The 24,541-nt window shown below is 43.3% G+C and overlaps 1 protein-coding gene across 4 annotated transcripts in view; it reads right to left on the bottom strand.

The window, feature by feature from the left end:
• NRP2 (neuropilin 2) overlaps positions 1 to 24,541 on the bottom strand; it is a 149,823-nt gene that overhangs the window by 43,651 nt on the left and 81,631 nt on the right. For all 4 annotated transcript variants that reach the window (XM_069075305.1, XM_069075304.1, XM_069075306.1 and 1 more), the window contains exons 10-12: positions 21,855 to 21,999; positions 15,956 to 16,072; positions 12,732 to 12,872 (exon numbers count right to left, since the gene is read on the bottom strand). In XM_069075305.1, the coding sequence (XP_068931406.1) occupies positions 12,732 to 12,872; positions 15,956 to 16,072; positions 21,855 to 21,999 (403 nt within the window). The remainder of the gene's footprint in view (positions 1 to 12,731; positions 12,873 to 15,955; positions 16,073 to 21,854; positions 22,000 to 24,541) is intronic.

Genomic DNA, 24,541 nt, shown 5'->3' on the forward strand with positions numbered 1-24,541 from the left:
ATGTAAGCTCCTTGGAGGGTAAGGCCTATTGTTATCTTTTGGGGGGAGAAGGGTCTCTGGGGGTCCGGTACCTAGGCCAGTGCTTGGTACATAGTAGGTATTCAATAAATGCTTGGTAAATTAGTGAATGAGAGACTTTACTTCTTTTCTACAACTCTCTACATCTATATGTATATGTTGACACTTAATAAACACATTGATGAATAAATGATTAATGAAGGGGGGGGAATTACAGCTCTTGATTTGTTAGAGATAGAAATGGGTCTTTCTGAGCCTGGGTATCCTTCAAGTTCATATAAGCATTCTAGAGTTACTCCCCATCCTCTTCTTAGTCAACAGACCATTGCAATAGCAAAGAAATGACCAGAGACTTATCATCACAAGTATCCGGTTATCCAAGGAGCTGACCAAAGAGGTCCTCTCTTCCACCCCCTATAATTCAGAAGTCATCACTTGCTTCTCATAAGTGAAAGGAATTGGATTTCAAAGACTTGGCATTCTACTTTCTCTTTCATATTTTTCTCAAACAACAAGACCTACTTACTGACTAAAAATTGCTTGGCAAGAAATGCTGTCACTCGTGTGAATTTATGTTCTTAAGAGGCAGGCAGATAGTGCAACAGTGAGAAATTACTAGGTGGAAAAGGAATCTGTGTGGAGGTGTGGAGGATGGTGCTGGCAAGAGTCTATTTTGCTTCCATTTATTGCTACTCAAACAAAGGGCATCATTAGGCCAAAAACCTTACAGAGTTACTCCCCTGGGGACTTAGGGATGCCTTCTCTCTTTCTCTGCATGAAGGTGATAATACTGTAGTTTGTATGGCAATTCTGAGGACCAGGGAGTTAATGCTGGTAAAGTGCTAAGTACTGTGGAGGCTGCTGACGGGCATATAATTCACCACTGACATCCAAGCTAATCCACTCATCTGTGGGATCTGGAGACTAGCAGAGCGCTGATTTTCACTCTGTTAAATCATTTGCTCCCTACTTGCCTATTAAGTGCTATGAGCTCTGGGGGAAAAGATGATATGCAAATTTGAGGAATTAGTAGCAGACATGAGTTTAAGCACCTGCTGGGTTGAAAAGTATATCTTGTCCTTCACAGAGAGGGACCAGAACTGATGCAAGGTCATGGTAGAGGTTGGGTCCAAGGTAGGACAAGACCAGGGAGGGGTAGGAGATGTATTTCAATGTCTCCCTAAGGATTATGGTTTGATCTCAGAAGTCCGTACTCCTGAAGGAGAAAAAGAGCGTTTGATTTGACTGGAAGACTTAGAGAAATCTTTGAGACTATGCTGAATCTAGAATGGACCAACTCATAGTATTTCAGAATTGGGACTCCAGAGAGTTAGTCCAATTTGAACCAGGAATCAAATCAACAACACACCTGACAAGTCATCTAATTTTCATCTGAAGTCCAAGAGTGACAGGAATCTTGCTACCTAAACATACTGTCCCAAGGCGGTGTATCCCACTTACATACAATTCTAATTGTTAGGAACCATTTCCCTTCTATGGTCCTGAGGTCTACCTAGTACCTGTTGGTCCTTGGTATAATCTATGGGGCCAAACAATAAAGTCTAATCTTTTTACTGCATGAGACCTTTTCAAATATTCAAATTTTTGAATTTGAATTCAAAATTCAAAATTTTGAATTTGCCTATTTATCTATCTAAATGTCTTTGTCTTCAGGCCAAGTGCCTCTGGTTCTTTCATCTATGGTTTGGTTTTGAGCCCATCATTGTCCTCGTTGCCTTCTTCTGAAATTGCATATTATCAATAATCAATATTAACTCAAAATCTTATAAAAAGTGAATGTTGGAAACTATCTTTACATTTTGTTGAAAAAAAATAAAATATTATTCAGTGGGGAAAAAATAAATCCAAAGGTGCTATTAAAAAAAAAAAAGAAAGAATTCAATACTTCAGGGATAATTTTTTCATCAGCATGGGTATTCCTTTCATAGACATAGATCCTAATCTTTTTATGTCTCACTAGATGATCTTTATAAGTTGCTGTGGCAGGAAAAATTCACCAACTGGTGGCCAACTTTCTGGTTATAAGCTTCTGTGAATTTAGCACTCACACCATGAGGAAGGAAGCAAGAAGATTACTGATTGAAGTTGTCAACATCTTTCCGAAAATGTGGTGTTTAGAACTAAACATAATATTCCAGATGTGGTCTGTCCAGGGCAGAGTGAAGCAGGACTATTATAATCTCTCTTGTTTTATATATTATCTCTCCATCAATAAAGTCTAAGAGCTCACCAGCTTTTTTTGACTCCCACACTACCCTGCTGACTCATAACAAAGTAGGAAAATCCTCAGAGTGACTGATGTCAGCAAAAAGACCGGATTCCCCTGATTTGTCCAAGTTTTTATCAGAAACAAGATCCATTCTCCTTGGACCCCTTAAGTCTTCTGACCTTGCTGCTCCCCAAAGGTCCCACTAGGCTCTAATTATCCCCATAGCTTTTCCATCCAACTGTAATAGGTGGTGGTACAGTCTTACAGTAATACAGAATCTTGAGTTGAAAGCAATCCCCAGAGATCATGGAGTCTACCCCCACCCCACCCCCGCCTCCAGGCAGCTGTTCTTAAATAGCCAAGGAAGCAGATGCTGAGACTCTTCCAGAAGGAGATTCCTCAGGCACATCATCTGTGCATGCTGCTGTCTAACAACCTTCACCATGAGAACATTCTTCTCTCCAGTCACCATTTGTCCTGCTGTAATTTCAAGGCCATTCTCTCCATGATGGAGAACATCCGGTCTCTACCCTTTCTCTTCCTGGCTCCTGGAGACGGGCTGCTACCATCTCAGAACTGGGTGGGTATGGGAGACAAAAACAGGCTTACTAAGTGTCTGACCATCTTAATCCTTCCAGCCACCCAAAACAATGCTTTTCTCCAGCAAAATGTAAACTCACTCCTAGACTCCTAGAAATGGTCTTATTTATGTTTTTGAATCCCCAGTACTTGTGCTTAAATAAATGCCTTGTTGATATGATTTATAATCATTTACATAGATAAAGGCAGTCAATACTCCCCACAGTCATAGACTCATAGATCTAGATGGCATCTTAAAGGCCATCTTGTCCAACCCTCTTATTTTACAGAAGAATGGAGACCTAGAAAATTTTAAGTAACCCTGACTCCATAGCTGGTGACTCCATGTGACTTTCTCTTCACTTGAAGAGATATGAACTTGGAACTTCAGAATTTCTATTTTTCCAATCATTTGGTCATCTCTGTTAAATCATTTGTACGCTGCTTGCCTATTAAGTGCTATGAGCTCTAGGGAAGAAAGATGATATGCAAATTTGAGGAATTAATAGAAGATATCAGCCAAGCCCATGCTGGGCTGAAAAGTATCTCTTTCCTTGCACTGGGGGAGGCCAGAGCTGATCCAAGGTCATGAAGAATAAGTCTAAGGAGCAGTGGGAGAAATCCCAGTTCAACGTGACTGAGAATTCCAGTCAAGTCTCAGACATTCAACATCTTGACCTTAATTTTTGGACTCCTTAAGTTTGACATTTACTCTTGAGAGAATGTGCTACACTACAGGACCTGTGAATGAGTGTTATTTGAAAAACCCTAAGATATGGCTAACCAGGAACTAGTCAGATAATAACAACTCATACAAAGAGCTTTAAGGTTTACAAAGCACATTCCTCACAAGCCCTGTGAGGTAGAGAGAGAACATATCATGGTCCCCATTTTAAAAAGGAGGGAACTGATGCTCATAAAAGTATACTTTCTTGCCTCAGGTCACATACCTGGGAAGCATCAAATATGAAATGCAAACTCAGGTTTCCTGTCCAATATTCAAGACCTGGGGATGCTAAGGGGTCAAAAGGTATACTTTGGGAAGAAACAGGTACTTGCTATTCTCCAGGCTTGTTTATAGGCTTGAGGAAATGGTCTCAGGACTGGCCTTGGGAGTGACTGATCAGAGACAAGTATGCAAGAGAGCCAATGGCTGTGCCCACTTTGCTGGGTTGGTACCTAGAGAATAGTTGTGTGGGCAGTAAAGTTAGTATATGGTGGAACAAGGTGGGAAAGAGTGCAGGAAGCTGGAAAGGCGATCTCAGGGAGTGTCTAGGGAGGAAAGTGAATGCATCAGTCACAGCAAGGAAAGCAGGAGGCCTAAAGCCCCAGCTGGGGACTGAACCCTAAACTGAGAAAATGAGCATAAACATGGGAATGGGCAAATCCCCATCCCAGGCTCCTCCCAACACATCTATGATACAGAATCCCAACAAAACACAAGCAGTGATGAAAAAACTGCCTGCTTTGATTTCTGTCTCAGAAATTATAGATTTCAGAGCTCCTCCTAATTCTAATTTGAGAATGGGGCCTGGAGTGGGCCTGGGGTATCATGACAGTGTATGACGGATGCATGATAGCTCTTTCTACAGCCCCACACAGTCTCTTGAAAGGGATGCTCTGCTGGGCACGGGGAGTGTTCAATAAATAACTTGTTGATTGATTGGGGGAAAGGTAGGCATGAAATCAAAAGGGTCACTTTCCTAACTTGATAGGATTCAAACAAAACAGATGTGCTAAGGATCTCTACCAGAACAAGATAATTGTCAAGTTAAAGGAAAAAGCAGCATGCCTGAGCCTCACTGTTCTTGTAGCTAATGGTCCCTGTGCCATTAATGGACAGCTTCCAGCAAAGAAAGAACAATTGAAAGGAATTATGTGTAGTTGCTGAAGTAGAGGGAAGAAAAAACATCCCAGAGATACAATCCCTCTCCTTCAGGACCTGAAATACGTTGGAGGCATTCTACTGGGTCTCTGACTCAAAACATCTGTTGCTGCCCACGACCGTGGAAACAATCCCATGGGGACAGACAGGAAAAGTTCAGAAGGTCAGAGAGGCATCTCAGAGGACAGGGCCATTCAGGCGCTGTTAACCTGCTGCCGTCTCTGGAATGGGGGTCTCCTGATATTTCACCTGGAGATTTATAGTGCATCTGGCTTTGGTTGAATGAGAGCAGCACAAATACGTGACCCCTGTTGGCCTGATAGCAATGCAATCGATTGCGTCTGCACCTTACCAAATTCTCAGATAAATCACTGGTCTGCTCCTCCTGGCTATTGGAAAGCCAAACACACCATCTGTCCAACACACACATCTCCTGGCTAGCAACTTGCCCTTCTAATAGTACAACCATCTGAAACCATCAGTGCCGCAGGAGAGGTAGTCTCCTCATATAGGTCACAGTTAAAACATGAGTTACCCCTCAGCTGACTTCTCCAGGTCATTCTGCATTGGCCTAGGTCCCTAAATTAATATTTGATTAAGGAAAACATTGACTGAATGATGTCAGCAGTAAGTATCCAGGGGTTTTCCAAAAGACTGCCTTCTTGTGGAAAACTACTCATTTCAGGCTTGGTCTTTACAGGCATCTAAACTAAACCTCCCTCGTGTCTATTGCTATCTCATCTGGTAACTACACATCCAAACCTGCTTCTTATGCTGTTCTTCCTTTTCCTTTTTGTTTCACGCACTGGCAGGAAACGCCGACCTTCAAAACCCTAGGCCAAGTAAAAGAATCCAAATTTTATCTGCTGTCTCTTCTGCAAAACCAGGGATATTTCACTCCCTGTCCTCCTTCATACGCAACCACTAATAACTTCTTACTCTCCTGCATTAACAACATTTTAATTTATACCTTTTGTTTTTACATCACTTTCCTTTTTGAATCTACCTCTCCCCCTATCCTACTCAGGGAACCTTCTCTCGGAACAAAGAATTTAAAAAGCAAGTTAAAAAAAAATCAGTTTGGCAAAACTAACCAGCATATCAAACAAATCTAACACTACACATTCTATACCCACAGTCCTTTACCTCTACAAAGGAGGACAGGAAGTATATTTTCTCAGAGTCCAAACTTGGTCATTATAATTACATTGTATTTCTGGATTCCATATAAGTGAAAAGAACATTGCCAGAGTTGTTTTGTATGCTGTTTTTCTGGCTCTGCTTATTTTACTCTGTATCAGTTCATGGCTTCCTGTGCTTCTCTGGATTCTTCATAGCTATGATTTCTTATGATAAACTAATATTTCATCACATTCATGTGCCACAATTTGTTTAGCCATTCCCCAGTGGATGGACCTTGATTCCAGTTCTTTGTTATGGCAAAAAAATGCTGCTATGAATATTTTGGTGTATATGGGACCTTTCATTCTGTCTTTGACCTCCTTGAGGTCATAGGTGTCAAAGTTCTCTTCCATTTTCAATTCAAACCACACAATGACCTTCTTTTAGAGAGACAAGCCATTCCTGGTCTTTAGTGATCTACCACTGTCTACTGCCTGCAAAACCGAAACCTTTGTATTTTCAGTGGCTGTGCCCCAGCCAAACCACCAAACCACAATGGTCTCTTTGAAGGCAATTCAGTCATCCCCACCCTGCCCCCACTTAATGTATAGGTTGTCAGCCCCACCTGTGGAGATCTTCAGAGCTTAGTGTGTCCACAGAATCACAGCTAGACCACTGTCAAAATCAAATCAATTAGGAAACCACTTTCCTTACCTTGTGCATACACCCATCCACCCACACCCACACTTAATTTTCTTGTGCACAATTCTCAAGATGAATCATCCCCTGCTCTAATGAATCAATTCAATAGCCCAATCAGCTACTCACTTCTTAGTCAAGACAATCTAAATAAGGCACTAACAAGACAATTGCTTATATTTCACTGGGGTATTAGGCATCTGCAAATCCCACTTACAGAAAAGTTGAATGCCTGAGTCATTCCCAGTTGAGCCCCATAACTGAACTTTGAAGCAACGGCCCTGTTCTTTCAACTCCTTCATGTGTAAATACCATGACCCCAAGCTCGTTCTTTCATAATGACACACCATTCCAAATGCCTGTCTGTGCCCCTTGCAGCCCTTCCTGTTAAGATTCGGAGTAACCCAAATAGAGTATTCCTACAAATCAGCTCTAAGAGAACATCAGATACATGAGGTCCCTCCAAGCCTCATGTTTAGGGAGTCTCTGCTGCTCTGCTTTAGGCCTTTACAGATGACGAAAATGGATTCAATTTGGCTTCATACTCATTACTTATCCTTCTACCTCTATCCCAATCATTGACACATTCCTATTTAACAGATCCTTCTGTCTTCAATGACAACTAAAATTTCTATAGCACATTTAGATTCAACTCAATTCCATTCATCAAGTTGTGTTAAGCACATGCTATATGGAAGGCACTGTGCTAGGCACAGGGAGTATAAGAACTTGAAAGAGAGAAAAGAAAACAAAAAAAGAGTAAAAAAAGAGTGAGAGAGAAGGGAGGAAGAAAAAAGGAAGAAAAGAAGGAAGGAAAGAAGAAAAGAAGGAAGAAAAAAGAAGGAAGGAAGAAAAAATTTCTGACTTCAAAGAGATAAATTCTAATGGACAATGTAAAAGTTATCAGATAAATCAGTGTAAGATAATTTTGAGGAAGAAAAGAGAATTAACAACTAGGGGATTTTACCAGTGAAGATACTGAGGTTCAGAGAGGAAGCAGTCCATGATCACACAGCTAACTAACTGGGACTAAAACCCAGGTCTTGAACCTTGACTGCAGGTCAGTGACTCTTCCTACTATACCGTATTGCCTCTCATAATAAGCCCTGCACCATCTAACCCTTCAGTACATGTAGTTTTCCTCGAATGGAGGACCTCAACACATGCCTTACACCAGCACATCCACCAGCAGCACCACTACCAGCAGCACCACAAAGTTGACATCTATCTCCTCCTCCCACAAGGGAAGCACATTCCCCCAATTACTTGCTTCTTGGTTTACACCAAAGCAAACAGGCAGTGTCCTGATATGATCCATGAGGAAGATAAACGGCTGTGGACGATCATTCGAATGTCTCTGAGACTCCCTATATCATTCCGTGAAGTTCTTGCTTCATCCCTTGGAGACTAAAACCTGATCTTGTAGAAAATACTGTAAACTGTCTCATGAAGAATTCTGTTTATGGATGGGAAGCCTGAGAAAGTCTGTAGAAAATATGTTGTCTCTGAGGAACATGAAAACTGAAAGGATTTCTGTATGCCATCACTCCCACAAAACACAGGAGGACAGATGAGCCCTTCCAGAGTTCAGAGTCAACGAATATTCATTCAGCAGACACCTGTTAAGTACAGGCCATGTGGGGAATCACTGCTGGGTGCTAGGGGGAATAGCAAGCTTAGATGCCTTTGTTTAGTTTATAATTTTGGAACCCCTATAGGTGAGACCAGCTTCCCTCTCACTAATGGGGGTCATGGAATTGCTAACAAGGGAATGAAATGGAGAAAAATCTCAGCAACTCAGTGCATGGAGCTTAAGAAAAAAAAAAAAGAAATAGAGTATAGGGGCAGGGCTGAGAATATATATATTGGAAAACAAAAAAAAAAACAGCACAATGAAACCGGTAGTCATCTTGTCACCTGGGCAGCACAGTGGATGGAGAGTGTTGGACCTGGTGTCTGACCGACCTCAGACACTTACTCTCCTTTGTCTGCCTCAGTGACCTTATCAGTAAAATGGGGATGATTATAGCGCCTACTACCTCCCAGGGCTGTGGTAAGGATAAATGAGATCACATTTGTAAAGTTCTTTGCAAACCCTGAAACTCTATAGAAATACTAACTGTTACTAGTCAGCCTTGGGTAGCAATGACCACTGACCAAAAAAAAAAAAAAAAAGAGAGAGAGAGAGTCTCAAAAGGGAAAAGAAGAAAAAAACAGGAGGAACAAGTAAACCAGAAAATATCTAAGGAATTTAAGTAGTTTTTACAGACACTTCCAATCAAATGTCTCGTGGATAATGTTTCAACATGGCTGTTTCCCCTCTCTTTTCCTTTCCTCTTGTCCTCTCGATTCCCCCCCCCCCCCTTGAGACTCTCTAGACTGGAGCCCTCTCTCTCTCCAAAGATCATTACTTTGGTTTACCTATCTAATAGAGATATGGGGGAGGGGCGGGAGAGGAGGACATATGGTGCACATCTCCTAAAGAAGCAGAATGTTCCCTCTTTTGTGACGTGCAAAAGTGTTTGATAACATAGCAAAGCTTTCAGGTTTGACTTGGAGGGTGCCAGCAACTTTGAACTCCATTAGCATTTGCCCTGCCCCTAAACTAAGCACAGCTGTTTCCTTTCTCCCAACTGCTAGGGAGAAAAAAAGCCCTTGGGGCTTTTTTTTTTTTTTAAGAGAAGAAGAAAAGACCACCCCCGAACAGAAAAGGCTTTCTATCCTCTCTCACTTGAAATCTGCCAGTGAGTTTTCTAAGGAGAAGGGAAGTAAGTACAGAAGGTGCCCAAAAAAGGATGAGAGGACGGAGGGAGTGAACATGGGAATGATATTATAATTTCTTTTCCCCTCCCATGTGTGGGTTACCAGCTCCTCTTCTCCAAACTTTGGGGATTGTGCTTAGAAGATGGAATGGGGAAAATAGTTATTTTCCTTCCTAATTTCTTAAGGCAGGAACAACATTAGACTTAGTAGTTCCTTATGGTTGAACTCCCTTCCTGAACCTTCGTCTCAGCCATATGTTGGACTTCTGCCCAAACTGTGAGCTCGCTCGGAAAGGCCCCCAAACCACAGGGTGTAATGAATCAGATCGAGCGAAGACAAGGGCTAAAATTCCCAACCAGTAGCGAAATTCCATCGACAGGGGCCTTCAGGTGAGGGGCAACAGCTGGACGAAGAGGAAGAAGAGGAGGTGACGAAGGAAGGGCCAGAGTGAGCCAGGCATGAGGAAGTTCCTGAGGCCCTGCTATCTGCTCTTCTGAGCAGAGTTCTGACTCTAGTTCAAGGATAGATGGGCTTAGCCACACCAAGATTAGACCTAATTAGTAAAGGGAGATGGGGCTTGGATGCCATGTCGATGAATACTAGCAGTCTCATTAAAAGGCCTTATTCATAGGCAACAGTTTAAAAAAAGAGTCACCTAACTTTTCTGAGCCTCAGTTTCTTCCTCTGTTAAAAAGAAGGGGTTAAGACAAATTGGCCTTTTGGATTCCTTATGGGTCTAAATGCATGAGTCCCTGAACCAGTAAACCTTATCGCACTGAACATGACCCATGTGTGCAGGCCTTCTTCACCCGCTCACTACGGCCTCTGTGAGACTGACCTCACACTCATCCTGCTGCCCCCCTCACACGTGCACACCAAGCTTGGCTCCTTTACATTTGGAAAAGGGGGAAAAGGCAGCCAATTAATTGGTGAAAGTCTCAAGGGAGAGGAAATGAAATGAAAAATCTAGTCTGGGTTATAAAAATAAGTATTTTTTCTCCTACTTGCAGGAGGCTCATTATATTAATTAAACATTATTACAGTGAGTGAGATGGGGGAGGGTTATTAAGTCTGGGACTGGGGTAAGTGTTCTCTCCTGTTGCCTGAGGCCCTGATGATCTTCAGATATTAATCTTCCAGAGCACTCAAATGCTGAAGAGATAAACACTTGAAATACAAAAATGTTTTTCTCTGGAACAGACACTGTGACCCAATGGGAAAGCAGGCACTGATACACTGGATGCCCCACAGTCTATGTTCACCACAAAGCATCTGTCCTTAAGATAATGGTCCCTCCCCGAGGCAGAGGGAAGGAGACCCAGAGAGAGGAGGAGAGAAGGCTTCCTGAACACCAGCCCTGGGCTGTGGGTGCATTTTCTGGGAAAGAGCAGTCAAACTCTCATTTCTGTTTTTTCCCTAGATCTCTTCCACACTGCCTATACCACCTGCCAAGCTCTAGTTCTGGGGGTATGAATTCTGTTTTAGCTTTAAGTACCAAGGGAGACAAGGGTAGGAGATAGCTATGTATGAGGTCTGTTGGGACTAATGAAAGCAAAGAAAGTAAAAGAAGGAAAAAGCTAAGGAGGAAAAGAAAGAAAGAAGGAAGAAAGAAGAAAAGAGTGAAAGAAAGGAAGGAAAAAGAAAGAAAGAAAGGAAAAAGAAAGACAGAAAGGAAAAAGAGAAAGCGAAAGAAGGAAAGGGCAAAAGAAAGAAGGAAAGAGTGAAAGAAAGGAAGGAAAAGAGAAAGAAAGCAAAAGAAGGAAAGAAGGAAAAAGAGAGGAAGGAAAAGTAAAAAAGGAAAGAAGGAAGGAAAAAAAGGAAAAGATTTCCTAACTTCAAAGTGATATATTCTACTGGGCATTAACAGCTGTATCCTACAGAGGCCTAAGGCAAGGAAGCAAGGGGGGGGGGGGAGGGAAGAAAGGCAGAAGACAGAAAAGAGGAAAAGGAAAGAAAGGAGAGATAGAAGAGGGGGTCAAAGAGGGGCCAGTTGTAGAAAATGGTTCTTAACCTGGGGGTCAATCAATCCCAAGACATGAATATTATGCATCCATTGTGTATACAATGCAGTATGTGGATAGATTTCAAGGGGTCCATGAACTTGGATGGGAAAAAAAATTGTATCTTTATTTGAATATGATTATATTCCATTGTAATCCTAGGTATTTTATATTATGCATTTAAAAACATTATCCTGAGAAGAGGACCAGAGGCTTGACCAGAAAGGGTCTGTGACACACAAAAAAGGGTGGGAATCCCTCCAAGATAGAGGGACACCTTGAAATGTTTGTTCACCTCTAGTTTCATTCCCTCTTTCTGTTCTAGTTACCAATATAATCCACCTCCTAAAGCCCCCCACCCCCAATTTTTCCCCTTTCTTCCTGTTGCCACTTTCCCACTTTAATCCTCATGTTTTCCTTGGCCCTAAACCTCTCCCTAGTGTGGGTTCCGGCCACTTTCCTATGTTTCTGCCTGTGTAGTATCCCGGGTGGTTTCTGTGTCTATGGCCTAGTTATGAACCAAAGGAGCTGATGCCCATCTACCAAAAGATCACAAAGCTTAGGCGAGGAGGAGGAGAAGGAGGAGGAAGAGGAGGAGGGGGAGGAGGGGGAGGAGAAGGAAAGGCATATCTGTAAAAGCTGCCTTTCAAAATAAAAAAAAAAAGACAGAAAGGCTTAATAATGTTTCATGGAACAACAATGGTCTTATGAAGGCAAATTACTAAACCACTTTGCTAGACACAGTAGTCATTAGAGCATTTCAGTCCAATGCTCTTTCCCCCATCAGTTTGCCACAGAAACAAGAGTAACCTTAGAGCAATCTCTGTCAGCCTGGAGAGCACCATTCACTGAAGGGGTCAGGGGGCAGTTTTAAGGGGTTTGCTGAGAAGGGACTTACACAGCTGTCATATGTTGGCAGTGGGAATCTGACTGCTACATCACATAGTGGGTCTGGCTCCTTTTGCCTCCTGCACCATCCCCTCCCCTCCCTCCCTCCCTTCCTCCCTCCCTCCCTCCCTCCCTTCCTTCCTTCCTTCCTTCCTTCCTTCCTTCCTTCCTTCCTTCCTTCCTTCCTTCCTTCCTTCCTCCCTTCCTTCCTTCCTCCCTTCCTTTCTCCCTTCCTCCCTTTCTTTCTCCCTTCCTTTCTCTCTTCCTCCCTCCTTCCTTTCTTCCTTTCTCCCTTCCTCCCCTCCCTCTCTTTGTTCTTTCCTCCTCTCATTTGGCCAGACTTCCAGCTATGCTATAACCCCAAGCACAAGCTAGGAGAATCTGGGGTGAGGAACCAGGGACCACCTGGTAAGTTTTCATGGAGACTGGAGGTAGAGGGTGGATTTGGGACCTTACAAGATGATGACCTTAGCTGAAGCACTTGGAACCCCCCTCGTCGTGGCCTCCTCTCCCTCCTTCTCCATCCTTAATTCCAAGTCAGGCTTACCTGGGGAAGCATTATCGATGGGACTTGAGCTGCCTGTCCAGGTGCTTGTAAGCCACTTCTCATGGTCATACAGCCAACCACAGCTTTCCTCCATGAAATCAAAGTTGCAATTGAAGCCTGGTGGAGGCTGAAAATCTTTGTCTAAAGAGAAAGATAAATCAAAGGAAGACAAATGATAAGAGGTTCCTAGAACAGCTACGGCAGTGCTGTTTAAACAGTTGGCGGGTCCTAAGTGGAGAAGAAAGAAGAGAATCATTCATTTCACTGATCCTGGTGATCACCAGCCCTCTGGAGCAGCCTTGGGGCTTGTGCTTCCCAGGACTGGAGGCCAAATCTGTCACTGGTTCCCATTGTAGGTAATTATAAATGAGGGTCCCAAATGCCTCCATCCTCTATTTGGCACCTCCTTCCCGTCCATGTCCAAAAGCAGACAAATGCTCAAATGTCTCCTCTCCTAATTACCAGAGGATACCTCCCTGGTGCTTCCGCTTCAGTCTGGCTCCCCGAAGCTATCATCTCAACTCCTGCCAGCCTGGCTCTAGGAAGTGATGGAGCGGGCCATTGGCACCAGGAGAGCTGAAGATGACTGCCCTTTAGGAAGGGAGGCATCAAGGAGAAAGTGATCTCATGGACGAAGGAAATAGGGAAGTTCCTGTTTACCTCCCTTTGGTATTTGTCTGACTGTAGAAAGCCAGAGCAGAGAGCCTCTCATCCCTGCAGTGGGACAGACAGGAAGGGCAGCTTGGTACAATAAGGAAGCTGTGAATTCTATGTCAGCAGCAGCAAAATCCTGTATCTGTTTAACAAAAGGGGAGGGGGAGGGGAATGAGAACTACTGACATGGTTAAAAAAAGTGTTGGACCAGCCAGAAGTTGGATTTAGGATGATAACTCACCAGGCCAGCAACATCATGAGTGAGATGCACCAAGGGCTGGATGGTTGGGTATTAGATCACAGAGTCAAAGCAGAAAAATCAGAAGAGACCTCAAAGGGTATCTACTTCATTCACACACACACACCCATTTTACAAATGAGGAAACTGAGGCCCATCGAGGTTGGCATTTTCCTGAGAGCACACTGGCAGTGTCAGAAGCTGGATTTGAGCCTAGGTCCTGAACCTCCAAGTACTGCACTAAGATGTCCCCCTGAAAGAAGGTTTCCATTGTTCTTTCTTTGGAAAAAAGACCAGCAAATCCTCTCTCCCATGTTATTTAGTCACCTGACTGCCTAAAAGCAGGAGAATGGACCAAATGGTCTCTTGAAGTTTTCCCTAACTCCAGGATTCTAGCCGGACCACACAGGTGGGGAAAACATTACAGGGTTGGGAGCAGGGGAGGAAAAGAGAGAGAAAGCTAAGTTAGAGCCTTGCCTACACTAGTCTAGTTACAAAGAGAAAGCAAGGTCTGGGGAGGGTTAGCAGTGGGGAGGAACTGAGGAAGGGGAAGTCTCAAGGAAGGCATGAAATAGCTTATAGGGAGATCTAAAATGAGTAGCTTATTGAAAGAATTGCTTTGCCATGCTGGGGTGGGATGGGGATGCTAAGGTCCTGTCAGAGGGCAAAGGTCACTGCTGGTCCCACTGGCAGAAGGTAGATGGTGACCACAACTTGTCTTGCAACTGTTCCTCCAAAAATAGGCTACTTAAGGCCGACTCTCCCTCTGGCCAAAGTTGGGAAGTAACACATGGCAATCATTAAGGAGGCAACAACCTGTGGTTTGGACGATACAGCCTGAGCTTAGCATTGCCCCCCCCCCAGCTCCCTTTCAATTTCTGAACTTCTTTTTTTGCTTCCAAAATAGAAAGTAATTCAATATACCATAATTCGCCTCCAATTTCTATGTGTATACACAGTACATCAAGAACAAAAGCCCACATATAGACCTTTTGCAAAAAGATAGGGGAGAAACCTTCAAAAAACAAACACATCAGAAAACTCTGCAATTATATTAATCATAGATTTCTGAAATTCAGCTGCAGCACTCTTGAAATGTCCTTCTGATTGTCATTTAGATAGAAAAACCTTCTCAAAACAAGCTAACTCCACTAATCCAATACTGTATATTAATTCACTATGCCTTTCACTTTGGGCTCTCAAGCCACCCTAAACATATCCTGGAAGATACCCTAAATCTCCCTCTCTTCTCAACAAAGCACAAAAATTTAAGTTCATTAACATGCCAGAACTCCTGACCAATAGCTTCCCTCCTCCCTGCCCCCCCCCAAAAAAACATAAACAAAAGTGCATTCCCCAAAGCATGTGCATTAAATTATCATTTTCAGTCACACAACTTCAGCATTTATTGTTGGCCTCTTTCCCATCCTTCTTTGATCCTTTTCCTTTTTAAAAAAAAAAAGTCCAGTTGATCAGAGCAGTATCTCTTACTATCCAAAGGCTGAGCTAGCAAAATCAGGAGATTTCATAATCCTCCTACTAAGCTTATAAAACGCCTTTACGTCTCCATCACTTCCCAAGTCCCTACTCCAATCTTCCCTCATTTCATTTAATGAACATTTAGTAATGATCAGTAATTTACTGTAAATTGAGGCTGTCAAAGCTTTAAATTCTAGCCAAAAATGCCAGATGTTCCAAAATTTGTGGTTTATTAAGAATGTCCTCGAGCTTAGTGACCTTATGCGTATGATTTAAAACGTGTCTCATTTTCAGGCTCTGCCAATTACTGTCTTTAACTCAGACAAACTCAGAAGACCCCAAAATGAAACATACATTCTCTATGTGAACTGTCAGATCCAAAAATAGATGATCCCTTCTTTTTGGGAAAAAAAACCCACTTGGGTTTTTTTTCCCCAAATTTCTGACTCTCTTTTTCTGATTTACTTTAAGTTATTTTTGATAAATAAACATTCATGAAATTCTTGGAAATGTCAGATCAGACCAATTTCTTCTAGAATCAGTGCCACTGTGGTTTCAGTCAGAGTCTATGATATAAAGTGGACATTCGACAAGCACCTAGTTAATTTAACCAATAGCTGAATTTCACCCTTGCCCCGCTTGTCTATCTCTAAAATAATGAGTTTTTGGTTCTTCTTGTTGCTGAGTGGATTAAACTATGTCAGGATTATTTGTGAAATCCAACTGTGAAAATGGCCAGTCACTCAGGGCTAAACAATATTAGCTGGTGGGACAAGCAGGTGGGAACTCTGAAAACTGGAACTTCTCTCAGGATAGAAGTCATCGGGTATTGGGCTCGACCTTGGACACCTACCATCTTCAGCGCTACAGCTTTCACCACAGTCTGTGGTTTCCTCATCTGTAGGATACTGGGTGGTGGTCTCTTCATTCTTCAAAGTCGGTCTTAGGGTCTCTACAGTGGGCCTCGTGTCTGTGGGAAGAAAATACAAGAGGAATCAAGTTTTAGTTGTCCTGCTGATGGAGGAAGCCAAAGGGATAGTGAAACGTCTTCCTAGCTGGATTAGGCACATGAATCATTTCTATGATTTATTTTATAAGTGAAATCAATCAATTAACAAGTCTATATTGAGTACTTAGTGTGTGCCAGACACTATCCTAGGCATTGGTGACCTGAAGACAGAAAAGAAAGTTTCTGCCTTTAAGGAATTTATGTCCTTTTAGGGGAGACCATGTGTATCCAAGGATTTACATAAGTACCAGAAGATAATTGTGGGGAGAAAACACGAGCAGCTGGAGGGATAAGGAAAGGCCTCCTGCAGAAGATGACATGAGCTTAGCTTTGAAGAGAATTAGGGATCCTAAGAGGAGGTGCAGTAGGCATGGGAGACACACTCTGCAAAGAGAGGGAGATGAGAGATGTATGTTTTGTGTATGAGGAATAGGAATAATATCAGAGTAAATGTTTGGAAGTAATATGAGATAATACTGGAAAGGTAGTGTGAAGCCAAATTCTAGAAGGTCTTAAAGTCACACTAAAGAGTTTGGACTCTTTTTGGTAACAGGGAGTCTTGAATGTTTGTTTGTTTTTTAGCAGAGGCGTGGCATGAGTGCTGTGAAGGAAGGTTAAAGATGTAGGATACGTGGGGCCGAAGACTGGAGAGGAAGGGGAAAGAGACTACTTAGGAGGCTGGTGTCATAATACAAGTAAAAGAAGAGCCATAATTAGGAATACCAGCATCAGGGACAGATTCATTTGTGTGAAGGGTAGGGGTACCATTACTTAGAAAATACAGTCTATGTCCCTTCAGGAGGTTGGGGATGTGGAAGAAAGGAGAGAAGGTAGGCAGTTCTAGGAAAAAATAATCTGATTGCAGGTATAGTAATGATAGGAAAGACACAATCCATCCCCTTTCTCTTCTTTCCAAAATATGATAGGTCAAGACCTCATGACCTTTCCCTTTCCTAGGTCAGACTGTTTTCCTCCCCAACCCTTGCTGGGAAAGGGACTAGTGGAGGTCTTTAAGGTCTAAGAATGGTGGTATCTGGACCACATGTGTAGGAACTAGGCCCCTTGGATGTTAGCACCTTGGTCATGGTACCTTGTCCTGGTTTATAGCTCTAAGGAAAAGTAATAAAAACTTGGATCAGGGTGGTGATAGTGGGAATGGAAACAGGAGTTACTGTGGGTAAAGAATCGATAAGACCCAGCCACTAGTTGGGTCTGGAGCTGAAGGAGATGGAAGAAAGAGACATCTATGTGACTAGAAAAATAGTGCTGCCACGAAGAGGAGAAAAGCAGATTTGGGGTTTCTTTTTTAAATGATTAAAAAAAAAACTCTGAACTTTACCAACACCCAATAAAAATGAGCTTTTCTGTATACAAAGTAGGACAGAGAAAAGTTTCTACATGAAACTGAGAATCTCTCTTATGTAAAACTTGCTTTTCCTTTTAAGCATATGCAAATTTGACAGTAACTTTCAGAGAGGGAAGATGGGGAGTTCACACTTAGACGTCAGTGTGGAAGGGCCAAACCATGCCAGATAAATGTGGGGCTGTGACAGATCTCTTTCTTGCTGGGAAACCCAGTTTCATAACAAGCAGGATTTCCCTCACTTGGTCTTCTCTGTACTGGATAACGATTCTCTGTGTGTGTGTGTATGTATGTATGCATGTATGCGTGTGTGTATGTATGTATTGGACCTGGAGACAGGAAGACTCATGTTTGTGAATCTGAATCTGGCTTTAGACACTTCCTAGCTGTGTGACCCTGGGCAAATTACTTCACCCTCAAATTCCTCATCTGTAAAAAGACCTAGAGAAGGAAATAACAAGCCACTCTAGTATCTTTGCCAAGAAAACCCCATGAACAATTAATTGGACATGGCTGAATAATAACAACAAATATATGTCTTGTGTAGGTGTATATATATGTATACCCACCCACCCATCCACTCAGACACAAATGTTCCTGTCAAAAAGGATTCTTTTTAAAAATGTATATATACACATATGTGTGTGTTTGTACATACACACATATACACACATACATACATATATACATTTGTGTTTCAGATTAATTTACTAGAGATGGGTCCAATTGGAGAAACACACGTTTGTGTTTCACCAATTGGATACACGCATGTGTGTATATGTACACGTGTGTGTGTTTTACCAATTGGACCCATCTCTAATAAGTTAATCTGAACCACAAATGCCAAAGTCATAAATAAATCCAGACAACCCGTGACTGCCCTGACTTAACCAGGCATCATCTGCTTAGATGCCAGAGCTGTGTGGACTGGCCTATAGGTTTAAAGGGCCAGAGTGTTCTCTTTGTGGGAACCTCCTTGGAAGCTAGGAACAAAGACAATGGAGAGCATCATTATTTAGAATGTAAGCTACTTGAGCACAGGGAATGAATGATTTCTCTCTCTTTGTTCCTGGCACCCAGAACAGTGCCCGGCAAGGATTAGGTGCTGGATAAACACTTGTGTATTCATTGAGAATGTGTGTGAGGGTTCCTGCCACAAAGGTCGTGGTCTAATATCTTCATATAGGAGCTGCTTCAGGGTATGGCAAGTGGAACAACCCTGAGCATTCCTCCCATTTCTATGAAGGCTCCTTTGCTCTATTATTTGGGAATAACAATAATAACTAGCATTTATGGTTTGCAGGCATGTTAATATCTCATTTAATTCTCAAAGCGACCCTGTGAGGTAGGTGATGGAGGCAGTTTAGGTGGTGTAGTGGATAGAGCAGCTGACCTGGAATCAGGATAAATCTGAATTCAAATCCCCCCTCAGTTGCTGTGTGACCCTGGACAAGTCACCTAACCTTTGGCTACTTCAGCTTCATCATCTAGAAAATGAAGATTAAAAATAATGCCTACTTCTTAGAGTTGTGAGGATCAAATGAGATGTTTGCAAAGCACTTTGCAAACTTGAAATGTTCTTTCTCTGTTTCTGTCTGTCTGTCTGTCTCTCCCCACATGTATATTTTCCCTGTTTGACAGATGAAGAAACTGAGGTTGACAGAAGGTAAATGACTTGTCCTAGGTCACACAGCTAGTCCATCTCTGAGGCAGGATTTGAACTTAGGGCTTCCTGACTATAAATCTAGCTAGACCTCTATCCACCCAGCTGCTTATGTTCTGATTCTTTGTCAAACATCCTTCAGAATATCATTTAATAAATGCTAGGAGCTGAAAAAAAATCACTAAATACTTGGAATAGTTTTTCATGCTTGGCTTCTCCCTCTTTTCATTGTTAATGCCAGACACATAAAGCTTCGTGTTTTCCTTTTCAGCATTTGCCTCTTGCTCACAGCAAATACCAAATAACCTCAAAGCTTTCTCATTTGCAAGCTCAAATTTGTTACCATGTCATAAAACCTCAGACTGAGTCTTGAAGCAAAAGGGCAATAAATAGTTTTAGTTAAAAAAAAAAAAAAACAATAACAGGTGAAAGTGATGTGTCCAATAATGTGTGGAGAGCTTAGCCCCAGACATGATGTGATTGGGTACCATTTGCAGGGTGGGGTGAGAAGACAGCCCATGAACACTGTAATTTAGGGCAGAGTGATAGCAGTCAGGGGGTGGAGGGGAAGGGGGAACAGACCATACAGACAGGGAAACAGATTCCCAGAATGATCAAGAGAGTCAAATGTGTAGGGATGGCTGGAATAGATCATGGGGGAAAAAAGGGGGGTGAGTGGAGCCACGGTTTGTGGCTGTGGAAAGGAAAGAGAAGATGCATCAGGTTGTCTTGTCCACTGTTCCAACCACCGTCTGGTGTCTGTCCCATCTGGGGACTTTAAGGGAGCAACTGCCCATCAAACTGTGAAGTTGTTGAACAATTGAAACCAGATGTGTGTAACTTCAAAGTCAGGAGGGTGGTCATAGGGTAAGGCTTTTCCAGCTGTGATCTTCTGAGGAAGGAGGTCGGCAGGGCTTTGAAATCAGAAGCTTGTCGCTGACCAGTCACCAGTGGAATTGTGGGGTGGGGGGAGGAGGCAGGAGGGAGGAGGATTAGGGGGAAGGATTGGGACCACTTGCCACTGGGCAGCTGGTTGTAAACGTGTGAACGTCTTCCTGCCTAGCTCCGTAAATAAAGTCATCATGTGTCAACGGGAGAGAATCTATTTTAAACACACAAAACTAGGACCAGAGAGCAGAGTACTTGGAGGTGGGGTCACCAGGTGGACTCATCTCCACCTTCCGTGACATTTAGGAATATCTATTCCCAAGGGAGGTAACTTGTGGGGATTTTCCTTTACTTTGAGGACAAGGGATGTTAACATGAAGCCTGATACCTATCCTGGGCCACTCTGGGTATTCATTCTCCTTGGGTTTTTCCCACAGAAGCAGCCTGGTATTTTATACAATACTTTTCTCCCCACTTGCTGAAAGCATTTCACTCAGCCTTCCCAACATCCCTACTAGGGTGGCAGGGGACAGGTATGACACAGGATAGGAAAATTAAGGCAGAGAGTAGGTACCAGGAAAGTTCAGGCCTGACCATACTCTGGGTACTGACGGCACCTGGAATCCCCTTAGCCTCAGAGAGTTGTAACTTAAACCTTCCCCCTGCTCTTGGCTAGCCTGAGCTGCTTTTGGCAGAGGAGAGGGGACAGTGTAAGATGTAGTGCCAGCCATGAGGAACAGGGCGGGGCCAGAGCTCAGAGGAAAGGAGGGGATGGGTACACTTGCTCCCCCAGACAGCTTGACTAGTAGCTCTCAGCAGGCCTCCTCCTCCTCATTAGGGTGAATTAAAGAGCTCGCCCCTGTCTGGGGCTGCCACAGAGATGAGGAGATGAGCAAAGTCCCAGCCACAAGCCTGGGGTGAGTTGTGTTCCCTTTAAGCTCCCCACAACAGGAACCTTCCACCAGCAAATGCATTTTACAGATGTGGCTTCTAAATGAAAATGAAGTCTCTTTACCACTGACATCTGGAGGCCAGATTCAGACTTAAACAGATTACTTGATTATTATGAGGTGGTTTCTTCCCTGCTCCCTCTCCTTCTCTAAATCAACAGGAACAGCCCTCTAGCCTGAAGAATCGAGATGTAATTGAATTGGGATGGGTGGTGGGTTGTTGTTATTTGTTTTCAAGACTCCCAGAAAAATCTGGCTGAACCTGTGGCTCGCTGTCTGAAACATGAGAGCCACAAAATGGCCAATGGCACCTCCATTCTTTGCAGAGGTACAAAACACTCCATATTCCATCAGACCTGCTTGATAAGGTAGTTAATTTTGCTGAGCTATTAATCTCCTCTCTTATTTGTTCTTTGTTCTAAGGGGTGGCTCCCTGGAAGGCAGAGGGCAAAGACTTGCCCAGGGAAACAGGACATGTACTGGGAAATGAAGCTGATCTGAAAATAAGGGATAGCAATAAAAATTTAGTTTTTAAAATTGGCTTAAGTCTATAGATGGACTTTGTGTTTTTAGTCTGATAGGATTTTTTTTTTTTTGCTTTTTGGAGTGAGGAGGGTAGGCAATTGGGGTTAAGTGACTTACCCAAGGTCACATGGCTAGTTTTTTGTGTTAAGTGTCTGAGGCCAGATTTGAACTCAAGTCCTCCTAACTCCAGAATAAGGTGCTCTATTCACTGTGCCACCTAGCTGTCCCTAGTCTGATAGGATTTTGAACCAGGGATGAATCTCCTCAATCTCTCCCTGGCCCAGGTCATCCTGGGGAAGACTGAGCCTCAGCAAATCTGGTTTGAGATCAATTAAAAAGAAGCAGGAGTCTTACCTGTCCAGTCACACCCCAGAATCTCCAGGCGCATCCCAATCCCGGCTGGCGACCACCTTTCTGGATACACACGAATGTACTGGGCAGGGATGGGGTCAAACCTGCGGATGTCTGGAGTGTCGTAATGCATGTTGCCTTCAAAGAGCTGCAGAGGGGACAGAGGCAATTGGACTCCTCAGATTCTTCAGACTCTCTCCTCCCACACCCAACCTGGTGCAGGTGCAGACTGATACTCTCAGGGGTTGACATTCTATACCTTGGCTCTCTTCATTGGGTCATACAGTCAAAGGATCACAATTATTATGGGACAGTACGTGAAAGATACCTTAGACTCGAAACCCCTTAATAAAAGGATTTGTTCTGTGAAGTCTGGATTCAGTCAAAGGGCCGCACTTGAGGACCTAGAGGGCCACATGTGGCCTCAAGACCACAGGTTCTCCACACCTTCCTTACAGAAACTCGTTGTACAGATGCATAAGTCAAGGCCCAGGGAATTTAAGTGACTTAGGCTCACAAATCTAGAAGAGCTAATCCCCCCATTTTACAGATGACGAGACTGAGGTCCAGGAAGGTTGTGACTTGCCCAAGGTCACACAGGTACCAAGTTTCAGAAGGAGGATTTGAATCCAGGTCCTCAGATTTCAGAGTCAGCGTTTTTTCCACTATGCCATGGTATCCACCCTCTCTCTCTCTTAACTCTCTCAACCAGAGATGTGCTCTGTGGACCTGGGGTATCCCAGAAGTCTGGGGACATCATAAGCTACCACGCCTTTGAAATCTGTGCAGCATTAGGGCACTCCACCCGGTCTCTCAGAGCTCTTAGGATGCTGGGAGCTTAAGAAATACCTAATCTACACATCAAAGTCTGAATAAATCTCATGCTGAAATTTTCTGGAGGGAATAAAAGTGACTTTGGCATGGTCTGACTACCTGAGAGTTCTTTATGTACTGAAAATGGGCTATCTCCTCTAATGCTCATTAGCCAAACTACCAATTCCTTTGTGCAAGAAATCACAGAATCACAATCTCAGCAGGCATGCAGTCCAACCTGTCCAGCCCAGCTCCTTTAGAGATGAAAAAAACTGAGGCTGTAAGAAGTTGACTTTGCCAGAGTCATTCAGGTAGTAAGAAACAGTCAGGATTTGAACCCAGGTTCTAAGATGCCGAACATAGCCCTTTTTTCACTGTAGCTCCTAGCCTCCTATGAAAACTAGCTTAGAGAGCACATCCTTGGTAGCTATGCTGACGTCCTAGGCAAAAAGGAGTTTGCCCATTTTGGTGGGGTTGCTGTTGGGGGGACAAGATGGGAAAGGGGAATGGGAAGCAGAAAGGTGGGTGTGAGTGCTAATCACAGGTATCATCAATCCATGTGTATTGCTGGAATATTCAAGCACCTGGAATACATTTATATCTCCTTATTTTTCAGTAACAGATTGCCCCTGTGGGTTTGGGGAACTCACTCCCAGATGGAGGAAGTTGGCCACTTTCTCTATTCACAAGAAAGAATCTAACCATAGCTAAAATCATCTCAATTCCCATGTCTCCAGAGGGGCCCAGAAGAAGCTGTGGTCAGTCCCTCTATAGCAAGGCTTCAAGCTTGTGGTAGACAGTTTGCCATGGTTTGGGTTACCGACCCATAAATTCTGCCAAGATCCGGGAGTTATGAATTTGGAATTTACATCAGTGTTCTCTGTTCTCAAACCTCCACCCCACCCCTGGCCTCAGTTTTTGGAATGGAAACATTCTCAAAGTGGAGGAAGTTGAATGCAGACCTGCTCTACCCTTTCTTTCTTGGGGCCCTTAATTTCCTAAGGGGTGTAAAAAGCAACTTATAAAAGAGTCTTAGGTCAAACTGATTAGCCAGCCCCAAGGGCAAACAAGATAAATGTCCTCTCTCCCAAAAAAGAGACCCATTTTACAAGCTCACTACTAAGGTCTTTCCTTTCCACCTTGAAAATAAAGACTGACCTTCATTTCTCAGAGGTAAAAAGGCATGAGATTAGGGACCCTGATTTCCAGCCCAGATAAAATTTGTCTTTGGAAGATTGTTTGACCGTCCACCTCAATCAAGGAATGGTAGGCATAGAACCAGTCAGCACTACCAGGGGAGTGGGAAGAGGTATGCTGATTAATAGGGGTGGGTAGGTGGTGTAGTGGATAGAACACCAGGTCTGGAGTCAGGAAGACCTGAGTTCAGATCTAACCTTAGGCACTTCCTAACGCATGACCCTGGGCAAGTCACTTAACCCTGTTTGCCTCAGTTTCCTCATCTGTTAGATGAACTAGAGAAGGAAATGGCAAACCACTCCAGTATTTTTGCCAAGAAAACCCCAAATGGGGTCACAAAGACTCAGACACCACCAATGACAGACCAATAGAGAAAAGAGCTGTTTAGGATACTCCATCCCTAGCCTCAACGTTAAAACCTCATCTCTCCTGCATTTGCTTCCATGTCAGCTAGGTGGTACAGCAAATAGAGTGCCTGGCCCGGAGTTAGAAAAACCAGAGTTCAAATCTAGCCTCATGTTTGTGTTAGGTGTGAGACCCTGGGCAAGTCATTTCACTTCCACATTCCTCAATTTCCTTAACTGTAAAATGGAGATAATACAAGCACCAATCTCCCTGGGTTGCCGTGAGGATCAAATGAGGCAGTGGGCACTTAATAAATACTTCTTCCCTTTTCTCCC

The sequence above is a fragment of the Petaurus breviceps genome, unplaced genomic scaffold, assembly GCF_028583685.1.
Source record: "Petaurus breviceps papuanus isolate PSGF00001 unplaced genomic scaffold, PetGlider_PUasm1.0 90903, whole genome shotgun sequence".
Classification (NCBI taxonomy): domain Eukaryota; kingdom Metazoa; phylum Chordata; class Mammalia; order Diprotodontia; family Petauridae; genus Petaurus; species Petaurus breviceps.